Raw genomic sequence first — 20,400 nt, 5'->3', positions numbered from 1 at the left:
ATATATATATACATATTGTGTATTAATAACCGGTGGGTGTGATTAATAATACATAGTTATAAAATATACAATTAATATGACTACCACTAATTGTTGTTGTTATGAATTATATGAAAATAAATACATAAAAATATTATATATTAAATAATAATAATAAAATTAAAATCATTAATATTTATTAATAATTATTTAATAATCTAATATATATATATATATATATATATATATATATATATAGTCTAGTTGTTGTTATGAATGATATTAAAATAAATAAACAAATTATACATTAAATAATAATAATAAAATTAAAGTATTTATAATACTTAAAATAAATAATATATTAGCTAACTGGAAATCTGTCCCCAGAATTAATTAGTAATGGCGCTAATTTTATGATTCTGGTAATTATTAATAGCTTATTATCACTAATAATATTTATTAATAATTATTTAATAATCGTAAAAAAAAATATATATATATATATTGTGTATTAATAACCGGTGCGTGTAATTAATAATATATAGTTATAAAATATACAATTAATATTACTGCCACTAATTGTTGCTGTTATGAATGATATTAAAATAAATACATAAAAACTATGTAAAATAAAAATAAAATGACTTAATTCCAAATCTGTCCTGGGAATGGATGATCTGTGTATGAGCAAGAGGGGGTGGAGTGGGGGGGGGGGGCATCACACACAAGTGTAAATATAAAGTAAGGCAATGCAAAGCAATGCAAACGCCAAGCATTATTGTAAAATGAATATTGTCAGTTATTATCTTCCAAAGGCAAACTCCAAAGCCGCCCCCCCCTTCTGATGTAAAGCAGAAGTATCCGTTCCCCCCACTAGAGAGCAGTAGGGCTACATCCATACATCCACCCCCCCCCCCCCCCCCCCCCCCGTCGCCCTCCACTTGGGAAGGACCGCTTTCCATCACGAGTATACGCTTCTTATCACGCCTCTAAAACTGCCTCTTCTCACACGCTCGCCAAAATCCCACCGCCATCGGGAGCACTCCAGTCTGGAGAAGGTCACCTGAAGGAAAAACTTCCTTAAAAAAAAAAAAAACGGCGGTGGCAGCTGACAGGAATCTGGTTTGGCTCCTTGTTCTATTGTTGAACGCAATCAAACCTTCACAAAGGCCGCTTTTCTTCTATCTGCTTTGTAAATGAAATCAATAGACGCCGTTATCGTTATCTCCATTTTACCTGTCACGACAACACAAGACAAAAGAGCGACGCGGCGTTTACGGTGAACGCACATGACCTCACACACGCATATGTTGTCATTCGGGTGAAACATCAACACCTTTGTTGCTTTCCATACCGTGAAGGATACACGTCTCCTCGGTGTACGCCACGGGAGAGGCGTTGCCGGAGGTCATGTAGCTGTAGAAGGACACCTCCAGGGTGTAGCAGTAGGACGTGTCGTCGAGGAGACCGCCCAGGAAACGCCTGCCGGTGCCGGCCTTCACCACGTCACGGTTGAAGGAAGTGTTGGACTGAGATAAAACAAGAGTGTATGTAAAGAAAGCTGTATATCATAACATTCCAAATGTTCTACTTGTTATTGTTTACTAGAATGCTATTTTCATGGGCACTATACCTTATGCAATACATGCACACGATGTATAAGAAAACTACAACCAGCCATCTTGAATCATAATAAATTCAAAACATGGACTGAAATAAGACAAGAGAGCGTTTGTAAGGTGGTGCGTTCAAGACCAAAACATTCCTCCTGTTGAAGTTTTCCTCTAATGTTGGATCAACACTTGCAATAAAAGTGACTGTAGTAATTATGAACTCATTCAATCCAGGCCGTTTTACAAAATGCAAACACTTTAGTACCCGATTTAGACGATTTGGATTCCAAATGTTCTACTTGTTATTGTTTACTAGAATTCTATTTTCATGGCAATACACCTTATGCAATACATGCACACAATGTATAAGAAAACTACAACCAGCCATCTTGAATCACAATAAATTCAAAACATGGACTGAAATAAGACAAGAGAGCGTTTGTAAGGTGGTGCGTTCAAGACCAAAACATTCCTCCTGTTGAAGTTTTCCTCTAATGTTGGATCAACACTTGCAATAAAAGTGACTGTAGTAATTATGAACTCATTCAATCCAGGCCGTTTTACAAAATGCAAACACTTTAGTACCCGATTTAGACGATTTGGATTCCAAATGTTCTACTTGTTATTGTTTACTAGAATTCTATTTTCATGGCAATACACCTTATGCAATACATGCACACAATGTATAAGAAAACTACAACCAGCCATCTTGAATCACAATAAATTCAAAACATGGACTGAAATAAGACAAGAGAGCGTTTGTAAGGTGGTGCGTTCAAGACCAAAACATTCCTCCTGTTGAAGTTTTCCTCTAATTTTGGATCAACACTTGCAATAAAAGTGACTGTAGTAATTATGAACTCATTCAATCCAGGCCGTTTTACAAAATGCAAACACTTTAGTACCCGATTTAGACGATTTGGATTCCAAATGTTCTACTTGTTATTGTTTACTAGAATTCTATTTTCATGGCAATACACCTTATGCAATACATGCACACAATGTATAAGAAAACTACAACCAGCCATCTTGAATCATAATAAATTCAAAACATGGACTGAAATAAGACAAGAAAGCGTTTGTAAGGTGGTGCGTTCAAGATCAAAACATTTTCTCCTGTTGAAGTTTTCCTCTCATTTCGGATCAACACTTGCTATAAAAGTGATATAAAATTATGAACTCATTCAATCCAGGTCGTTTTTCAAAATGCAAATGAATTATTTGCTATATATGTTCTCATGTCCCTTTTTTCAGGAGCACTTAAAGGACTAAAGGGACTGCATCAAATTAAGATATTGAATTTTACGTTTAAAAAAAAAAAAAATACTGAATAAAACATCCGACTTGCAAGTCATGTTGCCAGCTTGTATATTAAATGTTTAAATACTTACAAAGCAACTGGCGGGCCAGATTCAAATGCTTGGTGGGCCGCATGTGGCCCCTGTGCCGTAGTTTGCCCACCCCTGCTCTAAATGCTTGGTCATCAGATTCGTTTTGGTACCCCCTTTGGTCCCGTACATGTATTGCGTACCGTAAATGCTTTTTTTTACTTTACACAAAGTCATCACAATGATGACACAGGGGTGGGGTGCAGGGGGTGGACATCCATTTGAGGGGTGTCAGCTATACTACACAATGTTGATGCCGTCTTGGGAAGCACGTGGGGGCGAAGGGGGGTAAAAAAAAAGTTCCTTTTAACTGTCACTCTGCTGAGCTGCCTTGCTGAAATGCAAACTGAAGGCAGCCACCGGTGGGAGTTTGCTGCCGTGATTGTGTTGTGCTGCTGCAGCAGTGCATTGTGGGTATAGTGCTGAATGGACAAGAGGGGTGGGGGGCGCAGCACGGAGAGAGGGAGGCGACCCCTGGGCCTGGAGGTATAATATGACGTTTGTACACTGCAGTTTATTAACAATGAATGGATGCACGGTCTTGAAGGTGACTTTGGATGCCCGATCGGCCGAGTGAAAACTGTTTTCATGGACTTCATACGTCTGAACTACATCCTGGTTGGTCTTTGTCAGGACTCGGAAAACTCTTTGACTCACATTGGGTTAAAATCTTTGGTGGCGGGGCTGTCAACACACATACCAGAACAGCATTCCAAACATAATGAATACCGTATTTTCCGGACTATAAGTCGCACTTTTTTTCATAGGTTGGCGGTTCCTGCGACTTATACTCCAGAGCGACTTATAAATGAAAAAACTGTTTATGTTACATAAACACTGGACACTGGTCCGTTTTGGTCAAGTAGTTTGGAAAATAAATTACCTGCAAAAAATGCCACTTATACTCCGGAGCGACTTATAGTCCAGAAAATACGATAAATTACCCGCAAAAAATGTGACTTGTACTCCAGTGCAACTTAAGTATGTGTTTTTCTACGTAATTATGCATTTTTGCCATTGTGTGACTTATACTCCGGAACGACTTATATTCCAGAAAATACAGTAAATTACCCGCAAAAATATGACTTATACTCCAGTGCGACTTAAGTAATTTTTTCTACCTAATTAGGCATTTTTGGCCTTGTGCGACTTATACTTTGGAGCGACTTATAGTCCAGAAAATACAATAAATTACCCGCAAAAAATGTGACTTGTACTCCAGTGCAACTTAAGTATGTTTTTTTTCTACCTAATTATGCATTTGTGGCCTTGTACGACTTATACTCCAGAGCGACTTATAGTCCAGAAAACATGGTAAATTACCTGCAAAAAAACTGACTTATACTCCAGTACGACTTATGTATGTATGTGTTTTTCTACCTAATTATAAATTTTTGGCCTTTACGACGTATACTCCGGAGCAACTTATAGTCCAGAAAATACGATAAATTACCCCAAAAAATATGACTTATACTCCAGTGCGACTTATGTATGTTTTTTTCTGCTTAATTATGCATTTTTGGCCTTATGCGACTTATACTCTGGAGCGACTTATAGTCCAGAAAATACGATAAATTACCCGCAAAAAATATTACTCATAATCCAGTGCGACTTATGTATGTTTTTTTCTACGTAATTATGCATTTTTGGCCTTGTGCGACTTATACTCCGGAGCGACTTATAGTCCAGAAAATATGGTAAATTACCCGCAAAAAATATGACTTATACTCCAGTGCGAATTAAGTATGTTTTTTCTACCTAATTATGCATTCTTGGCCTTGTGCGACTTATACTCCGGTACGACTTATATTCTAGAAAATACAGTAAATTACCCGCAAAAAATGCGACTTACACTCCAATGCGACTTATGTTTGTTTTTTTCTACCTAATTATGCATTTTTGGCCTTGTGCGACTTATACTCCAGAGCGACTTATAGTCCAGAAAATACGGTAAATTACCCGCAAAAAATGTAACTTATACTCAAGTGTGACTTATGTATGTTTTTTTCTACCTAATTATATATTTTGGGCCTTCCTTGTGCGACTTATACTCCAGAGTGACTTATAGTCCAGAAAATACGGTAAATTACCCGCAAAAAATTTAACTTATACACAAGTGTGACTTATGTATGTTTTTTTTCTACCTAATTATATATTTTGGGCCTTCTTTGTGCGACTTATACTCCGGAGCGACTTATAGTCCAGAAAATACAGTAATCACAAAGAATCAAATAAAAAAAACTAATAAGGAACAAGAACCGGGATATAACTTTCCCACTTTTGAACAGATTTAGTAGAGATACTCAATAGTTTTAGGCCACCATTAAATGTACACAAGTACACACAATCTACACTACAAAACCGCTGCTCAAGCTCTGCAACCATTCTGTCCAGTGGACAGTCATCAATGATATAATAATCATTATTATATTATTAATTAGCCTGTTATTATTACTATCATTATTCTTCTTCTGATTATTACTACTACTAGTAGGCTAGTATTAGCCTGCTTATTGGCTTGCTTATTAGCCTACTTTTGGCTTTTATATTACATATTTGTAAGAGATTTTTTTGTAAAAAAAAAAAATAAAAATTAAAAAATGTAAAAAATCTATAGAAAATAAAAAATTCTATTTAATCAATAGAATCAATAGAAATATCTAATTATTTAGGGGGGGTTAAGAACAGGCCAGTATTAGCCTGCTTATTGGCTTGCTTATTAGCCTACTTTTGGCTTTTATATTACATTTTTGTCAGAGATTTTTTTTGTAAAAAAAAAATTAAAAATTAAAAAAATTTAAAAAATCTATAAAAAAAATCTATTTAATCAATAGAATCAATGAAAATATCTAATCATTTAGGGGGCCTTAAGAACAGGCTAGTATTAGCCTGCTTATTGGCTTGCTTATTAGCCTACTTTTGCCTTTTATATTACATTTTTGTCAGAGATTTTTTTCGTAAAAAAATGAAAATTAAAACAATTTAAAACATCTATAAAAAAAGAAATCTAGAAAAAAATCTAAAAAACCTATAAAATATCTAATTATTTAGGAGGGCTTAAGAACAGGCTAGTATTAGCCTGCTTATTGGCTTGCTTATTAGCCTACTTTTGCCTTTTATATTACATTTTTTTTACATTTTACATTTTACATTTTAGATTTTTTTCGTAAAAAAATAAAAATTAAAACAATTTAAAACATCTATAAAAAAAGAAAAAATCAAAAAAATCTATAAAATATAATCTATAAAAATTTATATTACATTTTTATCAGAGAAAAAAAATCTATAAAAAATTAAAAAAATATATATAAAAATATCTAATTATTTAGGGGGGGCTTAAGAACATTTTACGGGGCCTGAAGCCCCCCTAAAATTGGCCTAATGACACCACTGCATTTGACCAAAGATCTAAATAAGAGTATGCAGATTAGTGATATCACGAATGAAGCGACTCTTTGGAGCAAAAAACATGGAAGAAAATACTTGAAAGGTGCGGAAAATAAGCAGCAGGAAACAAAAGTAACAAAAACTAAAATAAATGACAATGGACCCCGCTGGAAGGTGACTGTATCCATGTTATGTACCCATGGGGTACCCATGTTAATTAACTTGGAATATTGAACATAATTCATGCAGTTATCATAATTGCGGATGAAAAATGGTTTAAGTCCATATGTTCATTTCATAAAAACATATTCATATCTATGTCTTGCACTGCAGGACGACAGCGAGCAAAACTCACAAAAGAGAAGTCGGCGGCGTTGTGGCACAGCAGCCTGGGGAAGACGGCCTGTCGTTGGACGCGCTCCTCGTCCTCAAACACGTTGCCGTACATGAAGCCGTTCAGCATGGTGGAGTGGGCGTGAATATCGATGTAGAACTCCAAGCTGACGCTCTGGGGGGGGGGGGGTCAGGGCGAACAAAAAAACAGGCAGTTTAGCGGTGAAGCTAAGAAGAAGCAAAGAATACTTGAGACTTCACCTATCATAGTTGGGAACCAACTGGAACCAATTAACTGCAATAAACGAGGGATTATGGAAATGGTTTAATTTCATTTGAACATGCATCAGATTCCAATTGAGTGCATCCCATAATCAGTTCCCAGTTCCACATGTCCAAAAGGAGTAGGAAGAAGCAAAGCTTATTAAATCCTACCCCTACATCTGGTACTTTTACAATCAGTAACTGTTACATTTGTTCACTTCCTGCTTTCCTAATATAGTTTAAGTTTTTTTTATTTCATTTTTATCATGTACCGAAGTACGAGGTGATATGATATACAATATGATATATATATAAATATATATATATATATATATATATATATATATATATATATATAGGTGATATACCCATTATGTCATTGTATGGTCATATCACCCCGTACTTCGGTACGTGACAAAAAAAATCAAAAAAGAAATTAAAATAAATTAATAAAACAAAAAAATATTAATTCATGAATGAATGAATGAATGAAATATTTTTGGTTAAATTAATAAGATGAGAAATTATTCATTTGTGAATGAATGAATGAATGAATAAAAAAAAAATGTTTTGTGTACCGAAGTACACGAAGTACTTTGGTACGTGACAATTTTTTTAAAATAAATTAATAAAATTAAAAAAATATTAATTCATGAATGAATGAATGAAATATTTTTAGTTAAATTAAAATAAATTAATAAGATGAAAAATTATTCATTTTTGAATGAATGAATGAATGAATAAAAAAAAATTGTGTACCAAAGTACTTTGTGTACTTTGGTATGTGACAATTTTTTGTGTACTTTGGTATGTGACAATTTTTTTTAAATAAATTAAAATAAATTAATAAAATAAAAAATATTAATTCATGAATGAATGAATGACTGAAATCTTTTTAGTTAAATTAAAATAAATTAATAAGATGAAAAAATTTTCATTTATGAATGAATGAATAATTTTTATTTCATTAATTTATTTTTTTCATTTATTTAGCTGTATGAAGATGAACTATATCAGCAAGTTGAAGTATTTGTCATTATTACAAAGGAGTTAGTATGTTCTCTGTAGGCGGCATTATGAATTATCCTTACTGGCCTTTTTTGCAGTACATTTAGTGAGTGAAGATTGCTTTCATAGTTATTATTAGCCCATATTTCCACACAATAAGTAAGATATGGTAGTGATTACTGTCGATATTCTTTCATTTTGCCTAAAATAACACTTTCATTGAATCCACTTGAATCCGTTTGGCCCAAACCGGGTGCAACGATAAGCCCCCTACTAATGCGTATAGCAAAAAAAAAAAATTAAGCACCGATATTGCAAATGGTGATTACAGCTGTGACATTTAATAATTATAAATCATCTTATCAGCCAACGAGACAAAAAGCTAAATTGGACGATACACCAGCAAAGGCTTTCATCCGTGCAAAAAAAAAACCTTGGAAGCTGCGTCTTAAACTGCTTGTGACAAGGGCAGGGGTGCGGGTTGAAACACAACCACCCATACACTCACACACACACACACACACACATATACACACACACACTCTGCACCCCCCGCTCTCCTTTTTCCTCTCATTACACATTCAGCAGCTCACTTTATTGCCTGTGTTTGCAGAGACGGGATGGAAGGATGCTGAAGAAGAAGGTGAGAAGGCAGAAAGGTGGAACAACTAACACAGAGAAAACAAGGAAAGAAAACAGAGGGCAGGGAAGCCATGCAGAGACCAGAGGAAGAAAGCGGAATAAGTGCATGAAGACAAACAAGGAAGAAAAAAAACCCACAAAGATGTGTGTGGAAGCGTGTGGAGAGATTGACAGGACAGAAGAGAAAGAAAGGAAAAGGTGGAGGGGTTTTTTTAGTAGGGGGGGGTGGATGAGTGTGATAGGGATGCAGTTCTTGGGCGGGCCGGGTGATGCAGAGCGGCCCCGTGTTTGAAATTCCGCTCACAGCCAAAGCAATTTCCTGGCGGTGGCTGTGCTGTCAGCTGCTTGGCTGCCTGGCGGTGAAATATGGTGGCTGGGAGTCGGCCACTAGCAGCCCCCGACAACCTGATGGATGGAGCCCCAGAGGAGAGAGGGAAGAAGACGAAGGAGGAGGAGGAGGAGGAAAAAAAGGAGCAGGAATGGAACTAAATGCAAGGAGAAGATAATAAACAGAGACAAAGAGATAAAGGGGAGGGAGATGTGCCGCTATGAAAACAGACAGAAGCCCATCCAGCTCCATTAAAGCCGGGATCGGCACAGTGGGGGGGGGGGGGGGGGGGGGGGCTTTCAACCAAACAGGGCCGATCTAGACGGGGGAGGGGAACCAGCCTAATCATCATACGGGTCCCCCCGCCTCTGGAGATGGAAGAGGTTGAATAAAAGGAGAAGGATGGACAAGCTCCTGAAGTGTCTTATTATGCAGATGATGTGTTCAAGGAACACACCTACTAAAGGACTACTACAAAATCTAGATCTAGTAATCTCACATTTCACAACATTCATTTTCTACCACTTATCCTCACAAGGGTCACAAAGGGTGCTGGAGCCTATCCCAGATGGGTTTTTTTTGGGCTTAATACTCCAGTAAACATGATTTCTTCTACTGTGGAGTTGCATCATCATCTCTTTGTATGTAAATATGTCTTTGGGAGTGAATGAGTCAAGTATTTTCAGACATAAAAACTGATAATACACTTGAACAATATAGTTTAAAAAAAATGAATATCAATCACAGGGCACATATAGACAAACAACCATTCACACTCACATTCATACCTATGGACAATTTGGAGTCGCTAATTAACCGAGCATGTTTTTGGAATGTGGGAGGAAACCGGAGTACCCGGAAAAAACCCACGCATGCACGAGGAGAACATGCAATTGGTGGAATTGAACTTGGGTCTCCTAGCTGTGAGGCCGACGTGCTAAACACTCTAACAACGTGCAGCCTCATATTAATATTATTCATTCATTCATTTTTCACCGCTTATCCTCACAAGGGTCGCGGTGGTGCTGGAGCCTATCCCAGCTGTCTCCAGGGCGAGAGGCGGGGTACACCCTGGACTGGTGGCCAGCCAATCACAGGGCACATATAGACAAACAACCATTCACACTCACATTCATACCTATGGATAATTTGGAGTCGCTAATTAACCTAGCATGTTTTTGGAATGTGGGAGGAAACCGAAGTAAACCCACGTAAACAGGGAGAACATGCAAACTCCACACAGAGATGGCCGAGGGTGGGATTGAACTCGAGTCTCCCAGCTGTGAGGTCTGCGCGCTAACCACTCGACCGCTGTGCAGCCCATAACCAAAGTTGAAACCAAAAAAACATAGTTTGCACATTCACATTTGTTGAAATATTACAGAAAAATATGCTATTTTATTTTAAAAGTTGTAATAAAAAAAAAAGTTATAATTTTTGGAAAATTATGTTGAGGAAAAATTTGCAATATTTAGGGAAACAAAGGCATAATATTACCAGAATATTTATGAAGATCATTTAAGAAGTATTTGGAAAATAAATAAAAAAACATCCATCCATCATATGTCGCTTATCCTCACTTGGGTCACGGGGGTATGACGGCCTAAGCGGAGAATCGCACCCAGGTCTTGCTGGTCTCCCGACTGTGTGGCCTACATGCTAACCACTCATCCACCGTACAAAAATACAAATACAAAAAAATACAAAAAAATACAAAAAAATACAAAAAATACAAAAAAATACAAAAAAATACAAAAAAATACAAAAAATACAAAAAATACAAAAAAATACAAAAATGGAGAACAACCTATATCACCTATAAGCTGAGATGCAAAAAATACAAAAAAATACAATACAAAAAATACAAAAAAATAAAATAATACAAATAATACAAAAAATACAAAAAATAAAAAATGGAGAACAACCTATATCACAAAGCTGAGATGCAAAAAATACAAAAATAAAATAATACAAAAAATACAAAAAATACAAAAAATACAAAAAATACAAAAAATACAAAAATACAAAAAATACAAAAAATACAAAAAATACAAAAAAATACAAAAATGGAGAACAACCTATATCACAAAGCTGAGATGCAAAAAATAAAAAATACAATACAAAAAATACAATACAAAACATACAAAATAATACAAAAAATACAAAAAATACAAACAATACAAAAATGGAGAACAACCTATATCACAAAGCTGAGATGCAAAAAATACAAAAAATACAATACAAAAAAATACAAAAAAATACAAAAAAATACAAAAAATACAAAAAAATACAAAAATGGTGAACGACTTATATCACAAAGCTGAGATGCATTTTTTTCCCTTGAATTATAATTAATTTCATAGCATTGCTTTCCAAAATATCAACGTGGCCCTTCCATCCTTTCACTTTTCAGAATGTGGCCTTGAGTGGAAAAAGTTCCGACTCCCACTCTATCATAAAACCTGCATCGAACAAATCTCCCAAAAAAAAAATGCATGTGTTTCACACAAAACATTCGAATATTTTGACTTGTATCGCCCCCAGACTGACATCCCCTTCTCGGCGTCCCGTGAAGGACGGTCATGAAGCGACGGTAACATAAATATCAACCACAATGTCACGTCCGAGTATGCTACAATGTTGCCTTAATGCCCTGTCAATCAAACGAAGACAGTTCTGAAGGCCTCCCATTGTGATTGATGCTTCAATTAAGAACCTGCTCTGACCTACAGGATTGTTCATTTGAAATTGTAATTAAGCAATTAGGGGCAATTAAGAAACAGACACAGCTGAATGAAAGTCAAAAGACAATTTGAGACGGTGTGTGTGTGTGTGTATTGGCGGGGGTGGGGGGGGCTCTCCAGGAGACAAACAAAAAGCTCGTCACTTGGAACTCCATGGAAAAAAATAAAAAATTCCACTTGTGGTGAACTTGCGGTGGCCGTAAACACTTTGGTGTAAATCCAAGAAGGTCAAACGAATGAATTTTGTCTTACAAGTGCTTATCTGCTGCATATTCATTAGAGAAGGGCGCAGGGGGGGCGCGCAGAGAGCCGCAAATGCCCGGCTTATCCTTACACGTGGAAAAAGGGGGGAAGAAAGAGCTGATTGAAGCAGGATTACAAGCCCCGGAATAAAGCCCTTTGCATCAGCAGCGTACCTTTTGAGGAGACGGAAAAGTTGCGCTTGTTCAGGAGAAGAAAGTTAATCTCGATCCCGATGTAAGGGTTTTATATTAACATTTCAAATGTGGCGTCCATACCGCTGGGGGCGGGGTTTGACAAGTGTGACAGCTGACTGGGCTTTTAAGTGAGGTAGCAAGATTCTCCTGGAAATCAAAACATACGAGGATTACATCCGATGAAGCTGCTAAAACTAGGAATTTTCTTTTGTATATGTAGCATAAAACATATCCGAGAAAAATACACTTTACCACTGCGCGGTAACTTGAAACCTACTCCACTGTAACTTTGGTGCAAATTTTTAGGGCACTGACAAACACTATTAATCACTATGGAAAATCATTGAGCAAAACTAAATGATGCAGTATTTATAAACTTACTTTACCGCCATATAAAAGATCTAGTCCTACACTGTAAAAAAAAAAATCCGTAGTTTTTACGAAAAAAAATGTCAGCTGTGGTTGCCAGAAAAATTATGTATGTATGTCTTAAATTATGCAGTTTAAAACTGTTACACTTGAATCTTGTCAGAATTTTTGCTAAAAATTCTGCAAAATTTTTTTTGTTCTACACTGTCAAAAAAATTCCGTAGTTTGTACAAAAAAAAAAAAAGACAGCTGTGGTTGCCATTGGATGCTCATATCACCTCCTACTTCGGTGCGAGACAAAAAATAAAAATCTGTAAAAAATCTGTAAAAAATCTGTAAAAAATCTGTAAAAAATCTGTAAAAAATCTGTAAAAAATCTGTAAAAAATCTGTAAAAATCTTTTAAAAAGTCTGTAAAAAAATCTGTAAACAAACTGTAAAAAATCTGTAATAAATCTGTAAAAAATCTGTAAAAATCTGTAAAAAATCTGTAAGAAATCTGTAAAATCCACCTGTAAAAGTACTAGGGGTAGGATTTAATAAGCTTTGCTTCTTCCCACTCATTTTGGACATGCGGAATTGTGAACTGATTATGGGATGCACTCAATTGTAATCTGATGCATGTTCAAATGAAATTAAACCATTACCATTACCATAAAGTGCTTCTGAAAAAAGGGACATGAGAACATACAGCTGATAGTATAACACTTTTACAGATAAAATTAGACAAATAGTTCAAGGAAAATTATCAGAAAAAATCTGTTAAATGTATTTTCTGGCCCACCGGACAATTTTGATAACTCACTGCAGCCCACGAGTCAAAATATTTGCCCACCCCTGGTTAGATCTTCCAGAATCTGCACCTATTCCAGCTGGATTACTTTGGATTTCCAAATCCGTCAGTTTTAATTTATTCCACACACAACCCGCCTATGGGCATGCCCATATAAGGAAGTCCGGCTCACTGTGACATCACAGAGCTGGTGTTAGAAAAAAAGGCTCTGAAACGGAGCGTCAAGAGCATCCCAAACTTTTATCTGAAACTTGGTTTAGAATATAATATTTTAAGATTTCCATCCATCCATTTTCTATGCCGCTTATCCTCACTAAGGTTGTGGGGGTATGCTGGAGCCTATCCCAGCTGACACCCTGGACTGGTGAGTAGAACAAACATCTCATGAAGGATGAAGCAAACGTTCTCACAATGAATCCGTCGCTTTAGCATCGGTGTAATATTCTGCGCAGCATTCCGTGGCCTGGAGAAGCCAATTCCGAGGAGAAGGGCACGTGGTCATTGACCCTCTAACGATGTCACGGTGACAGAACACGGCAGATGGCGTGACCCGCTGGAGGGGCGAGAGTAAATGACACAAAGCCTTTCTCCTCCGTCTGTCTCCATCGCTCTCCTTCCTGCGTCCGTCTCAGCGCGGCCAGCGCCCTCATATTGATGGCGCTATTTACCTGCTTATGAGCACAGACGTGACGCGTAATCAGGCTGAGCGGGCGCAGACGCGGCCCGTCGCTTCAAGGCCTCTGAGCGTCTGATGAGGCTTCACAAGAGCGTATGGAGAAGCGAAGGAAGGTCGACAGGACAACGTATATAAGGATATCAAACATGTGGCTAACAATATAAACAATAGAATGTTTTACTGTTTTTCAAAAATTATATTTCGAGTGGAGTCGAGTGGTTAGCATGCAGACCTCACAGCTAGGACACCAGGGTTCAATTCCACATTCCAAATACATGCTGGGTTAATTGGCTAACTCCAAATTGTCCATAGGTATGAATGTGAGTGTGAATAGTTGTTTGTCTATATGTGCGCCAAGCGTAACATGTAGCATAGCATGTAGCGGAGCATGTAGCGAAGCATGTAGCATAGCATGTAGCATAGCATGTAGCGGAGCATGTAGCGAAGCATGTAGCATAGCATGTAGCATAACATGTACCGGAGCATGTAGCATAGCATGTAGTGAAGCATGTAGCGTAGCATGTAGCAGAGCCTGTATCATAGTATGTAGCATAGCATGTAGCATAGAATTTTGCAAAGCATATAGTGTAGCATGTAGCGGCGCATGTAGCGGCGCATGTAGCAAAGCATGTAGCGGAGCATGTAGCGTAGCCTGTAGTGAAGCATGTAGCGTAGCATGTAGCATAGCATGTAGTGGAGCATGTAGCGAGGCATATAGCATAGCATGCAGCGTAGCATGTAGCGGATCATGTAGCGGAGCATGTAGCGGAGCATATAGCATGCAGACCTTACAGCTAGGAGACCAGGGTTCAATTCCACATTCCAAAAACATGCTAGGTTAATTGGCTAACTCCAAATTGTCCATAGGTGAATGGTTGTTTGTCTATATGTGCGCCAAGCGTAGCATAGCATGTAGTGTAGCATGTAGCGGAGCATGTAGCGAAGCATGTAGCATAGCATGTAGCATAGCATGTAGCACAGCATGTAGCAGAGCATGTAGCATAGCATGTAGTGAAGCATGTATCGTAGCATGTAGCAGAGAATGTATTGTAGTATGTAGCATAGCATGTAGCATAGAATTTTGCAAAGCATGTAGCGTAGCATGTAGCGCAGCATGTGGTGGAGCATATAGCATAGCCTGTAGTGAAGCATGTAGCTGAGCATATAGCATAGCATGCAGCGTAGCATGTAGCATAGCATGTAGCATAGCATGTAGCATAGCATGTAGCATAGCATGTAGCATAGCATGTAGCGGAGCATGTAGCGGAGCATATATCGTGCAGACCTCACAACTAGGAGACCAGAGTTCAATTCCACATTCTAAAAACATGCTAGGTTAATTAGCCACTCCAAATTGTCCATAGGTATGAATGTGAGTGTGAATGGTTGTTTGTCTATATGTGCCCTGTGATTGGCTGGCCACCAGTCCAGGGTGTACCCTGCCTCCCGCCCGAAGACAGCTGGGATAGGCTCCAGCACCCCCGTGAGAAAATGAATGAATGAATATTTTTTATGTGTCATCAACAAGAAAACGGCCATTTTGAACAGCCTCCACGTTGACAAAAATATGTGCAAATGTTTGAACTCCATAGAAACATAACCAGCATCATTCTTAAACCAAAATGACTGAAAACCAAACATTGACGGAAGTTCTACTACCCGTAAATGCAAACTCCAGCAACGGTAAAACAAACTATGAACGGATTGAATCAAGCATGATGGGAAGCGGAAATTGGCCGCAAATCTCCGAAAAGGGCATGGAAATGTTTGTCTGACACCAGAGGACATTTAAAACCCACGTAAGAGAGGAAGGGGATAAACAAACAGCAACGCCACACGGGGGTCTTCAGCCTGGCATCTAACCCGCACGCTCCACTCAGACAAAGCAAAGCCACAAAAAGCAAGCGCCGAGAGGACGGCGGGGACTTGAAGGTCAGCATTTGGAGGGATTTCAAGGTGCGAAATTCATCACGGTGCCTTGACAGCATCTAATGTATTTGTTTTGGGAGGAAAATTAATTCTCTAATATTAAAAAGGTCGAAAAGAAGCCAGGGCAACAATGACCTCTGTGTCATCTTTAACAAATTATCCAAAATGGCGCTGTCAAATTGGTGGGGAAACATCGGGCAGTGATGAATGCTTTTGGTAATCAGCCAATCAAACAGAATTCGTCTTCTGCATTTGATAAATGAGCTGGAAAAGCAATGCTTTACCAAGGAGATGGGTCCATTTGTTTCTCTGGCCGCCTTTTCAGCTTTTTTTTTCCATCTTCCTTTTATCCCTCTCCATTTCTCTCTTTCAAAACAAACAACACGGGAGCCCGTGAACAGATTATAGCGCCTTGCATCACTGACTCTTTCAGACACTTTTGTTGCTGACCAACGCTCAGCTGCAGATGGCAAATGATGGAATTTCATCAAACAGCTTGCCTTCAGATGGATGGTGACGAAGGTGTGATGCCGAGGGTTTTAGCGGCCTTTGAAAGAAACAGCCATCGATGGTTGGGATAGTTGGGATGGTTGTTGAAATGATGGAAATTTCCCTTCAATGTGGAACCTCCAGTGCGCTACACGACGAAATGCCTTTTCACTTCATGGTTGCTGCAGAGCATGTAGCTTAGCATGTAGCATAGCATGTAGCAGAGCATGTAGTGTAGCATGTAGCAAAGCATGTAGCGGAGCACATAGCGGAGCATGTAGCGGAGCATACAGCGTAGCATGTAGCATATCCTGTAGCAGAGCCTGTAGCGATGCATGTAGCGATGCATGTAGCATAGCATGTAGCTGAGCATGTAGCTGAGCATGTAGCTGAGCATGTAGCATAGTATGCAGCATAGCATGTAGCGGAGCATGTAGTGTAGCATGTAGCATAGCATGTAGTGGCGCATGTAGCGTAGCATGTAGCATATAATTTTGCAAAGCATGTAGTAGAGCATGTAGAGAAGCATGTAGCGGAGCATGTAGCATAGCATGAAGCAAAGCATGTAGCGTAGCATGTAGCAGAGCATGTATCGCAGTATGTAGCATAGCATGTAGCATAGAATTTTGCAAAGCATGTATCATAGCATGTGGCGGTGCATGTAGCATAGCATGTAGCATAGCATGTAGCATAGCATGTAGCATAGAATTTTGCAAAGCATGTATCATAGCATGTGGCGGTGCATGTAGCATAGCATGTAGCATAGCATGTAGCATAGCATGTAGCAGAGCATATAGTGTAGCATGTAGCGGAGCATGTAGCATAGCATGTAGCATAGCATCGAGCATAGAATTTTGCAAAGCATGTAGTGTAGCATCGCATGTAGCGGAGCATGTAACATAGCATGTAGCGTCCTGAAATACACATATATTGTATATCAGTGGTACTGGTATGATATGAGCAAGTTAATGGCGGGGACGATTTTGTAAAATTTTCACCAAATACAGGAAACTATTACATCAAAATTCCCGGGCGAAACGGGAGTGTCGCCAGGTACGGTGAGATATCGTGTATATATGTCTAAGCGTCAACAGAAAACTAGGAATTTTTCAGATTAAAAAACAAAATGTGACTTTTAGAGGATGTCATCATCATTTGGAATATTCATCCATGTTTATCAAACACCATCTGTTGCCTTCTGGCAGGCGTTAGAGCACCATCGGTTATTTTCCTGCAATAAGTACATTATGTATACATGTATTTGGCTCAATACTAGAGACTGGATGTATTGACTCTTGCTGTAATTTCCAAGTAGGGACGAATTGTGGTGGCTTTTGTGGTGGCTGTCTTGTTTGCGTTGTAATTCTTGGTTATACCGTGACAAATTACCTGGAAATTGGACCTTTCCCTCCATCTCTCCTATTCCCACGGTTTTCACTTGACAAACAATCAAAGTGATTTAGCAGCGAGTGAGGGAGGGCCGCTGTTATCCCGGGCCAACCGCTCTGCCATAACCGCCGCTGATCTCCCGTTAATGGAGCCCCCGGCCCTGGTGGACTCTGAGCCCGCCGTGCGAAATGAGCGTGAATGGAACGCAGCGGAACGGGGCAGGGGGGGGGGCCTCCTGGCAGAGCAGTTGGCATTGACACTGGCATCGGGGAGCCCCCCCCACACGCCACTGGTGGGTCTGATGGGATGAACTGGCTCCAGCGAGACCGAGAACCGGTTGGCCAAAGCAAGCCTCCAAATGAACTCTGGAAGACTGAAGGCAATTATCGGTGACAACGAGTGGTTGCAGACGAGGCTGCTGAGCTAATGAGACAAAGAAATGGAGGGGTAGGGTTGGGGGGGTTCAACGGAGGTCAAGTACCGTGTCACCGTGTCAATTGGGGGTAAGTTCACATGGATAAACTGGCAGCCCGTGTCCAGTCCAATAAGTCGTCACGTAATTATAACAGACGCGTGGAACAGTTTGGCTTGGCATTCAAACTAAAAATTCAACAAAACAAAACTCAGACGGGAATCGAACGTAGACAACAAACAGTTCCTAGATTCCAATAATTTTTTTTACCAGGTCCGAAAATACCCAGGTGCGAGGATTAGAAAACTTTAGTCAATTACCCAAGGTCTTCTTGCAGGGTGTGTGGTCTCCTAAAGTAAATAACTTGTAGTGAATAATAATAATAGTAATAATAAATAAGATGTGGCTGTAGGCAACCTCCTCATGTTCTTTTTAACTTATCATCCAGTGGCTTCATTAGCGCCGCATGTGCTTTAAAATGTCGGTACTTATGCGAAAGTTACATTTGTTGTACCATTGCACAGGCTTGACTCAGGTTGGCTGCAATAAAAGGCCACTCCCAAATGTACACTTTAGCTCTATTGACATAATAGATAGTCAAATCAGTGAGTAAATGATGTGATACAATGCAGTTAAAAAGCACATTTTGGGGTGGCCTTTTATTGTGACCACCCAAGGCAATAATCACACTTTGGCTCTATTGACATGATAGATAGTCAAATCAGTGAGTAAATGATGTGATACAATGCAGTTAAAAAGCACATTTCGGAGTGGCCTTTTACTGTGGCCACCCAAGGCAATGGTAATGGTTTAATTTCATTTGAACATGCATCAGATTACAATTGAGTGCATCCCATAATCAGTTCACAGTTCCACATGTCCAAAAGGAGTAGGAAGAAGCAAAGCTTATTAAATCCTACCCGTCCATCTGGTACTTTTACAATCAGTAACATTACATTTGTTCACTTCCTGCTTTCTAATATAATTTTTCTTTTTGTGGATGTGTGAGAGCCTTTAGTCAATTACCCAAGGTCCTCTTGCAGGGTGTGTGGTCTCCTAAAGCAAATAACTGTTTCTAATTGTATAAGATGTGGCTGTAGGCAACCTCCTCGTGTTCTTTTTAACTTATCATCCAGCGGCTTCATTAGCTCCGCACGCACTTTAAAATGTTGCTACTCATGCAAAAGTCATACGTGTTACATTTGCTGTACTGTTGCGCAGGCGGGACTCAGGTTGGCCGCAATAAAAGGCCACTCCCAAATGTACACTTTACTGTACACTATTGACATGATAGGTAGTCAACTCAGTGAGTAAATGATGTGATACAATGCAGTTAAAAAGCACATTTTGGATTGGCCTTTTACTGTGGCCACCCAAGGCAATTGGTGATGGTTTAATTTCATTTGAACATGCATCAGATTACAATTGATGCATCCCATAATCAGTAACCATCCCATAATCCCAGTTCCACATGTCCAAAAGGAGTAGGAAGAAGCAAAGCTTATGAAATCCTACCCCTCCATCCGGTACTTTTACAATCAGTAACTGTTACATTTGTTCACTTCCTGCTTTCCTAATATGGTTTACATTTTTTTTGTGGATGTGTGAGAGCCTTTAGTCAATTACCCGAGGTCTTCTTGCTTCTTACTGTTTCTAATTGTATAAAATGTGGCTGTAGGCAACCTCCTCATGTTCTTTTTAACTTATCATCCAGTGGCTTCATTAGCTCTGCATGCGTTTTAAAATGTTGCTACACATGCAAAAGTCCTATGTGTTACATTTGAGTCAGGCGTGACTCAGGTTGGCCGCAATAAAAGGCCACTCCCAAATGTTCACTTTGGCTCTATTGACATGATTGATAGTCAAATCAGTGAGTAAATGATGTGATACAATGCAGTTAAAATTCACATTTCGGAGTGGCCTTTTACTGTGGCCACCCAAGGCAATAATCACACTTTGGCTCTATTGACATGATAGTCAAATCAGTGAGTAAGTGAATAATGATGACATCGTTTTCAGGGAGAAGCGGAACTCAGAGAAGGGACTCAGGTTGGCCGCAATAAAAGGCCACTCCCAAATGTACACTTTGGCTCTATTGACATGATAGATAGTCAAATCAGTGAGTAAATGATGTGATACAATGCAGTTAAAATTCACATTTCGGAGTGGCCTTTTATTGTGGCCACCCAAGGCAATAATCACACTTTGGCTCTATTGGCTC

The 20,400-nt window shown here is 38.8% G+C and overlaps 1 protein-coding gene across 1 annotated transcript in view; it reads right to left on the bottom strand.

The window, feature by feature from the left end:
* The window catches only part of agbl4 (AGBL carboxypeptidase 4), a 388,105-nt gene that overhangs the window by 14,967 nt on the left and 352,738 nt on the right, over positions 1–20,400 (bottom strand). The window contains exons 10-11 of the mRNA XM_058073430.2: positions 6,723–6,875; positions 1,346–1,508 (exon numbers count right to left, since the gene is read on the bottom strand). Coding sequence (XP_057929413.2) covers positions 1,346–1,508; positions 6,723–6,875 — 316 coding nt within the window. The remainder of the gene's footprint in view (positions 1–1,345; positions 1,509–6,722; positions 6,876–20,400) is intronic.

This window comes from Doryrhamphus excisus, linkage group LG4, assembly GCF_037039965.1.
Source record: "Doryrhamphus excisus strain RoL-2023G ecotype Guam linkage group LG4, RoL_Dexc_Guam_v1.1, whole genome shotgun sequence".
Taxonomy (NCBI): domain Eukaryota; kingdom Metazoa; phylum Chordata; class Actinopteri; order Syngnathiformes; family Syngnathidae; genus Doryrhamphus; species Doryrhamphus excisus.
This window is presented reverse-complemented; position numbering and strand designations above follow the sequence as displayed.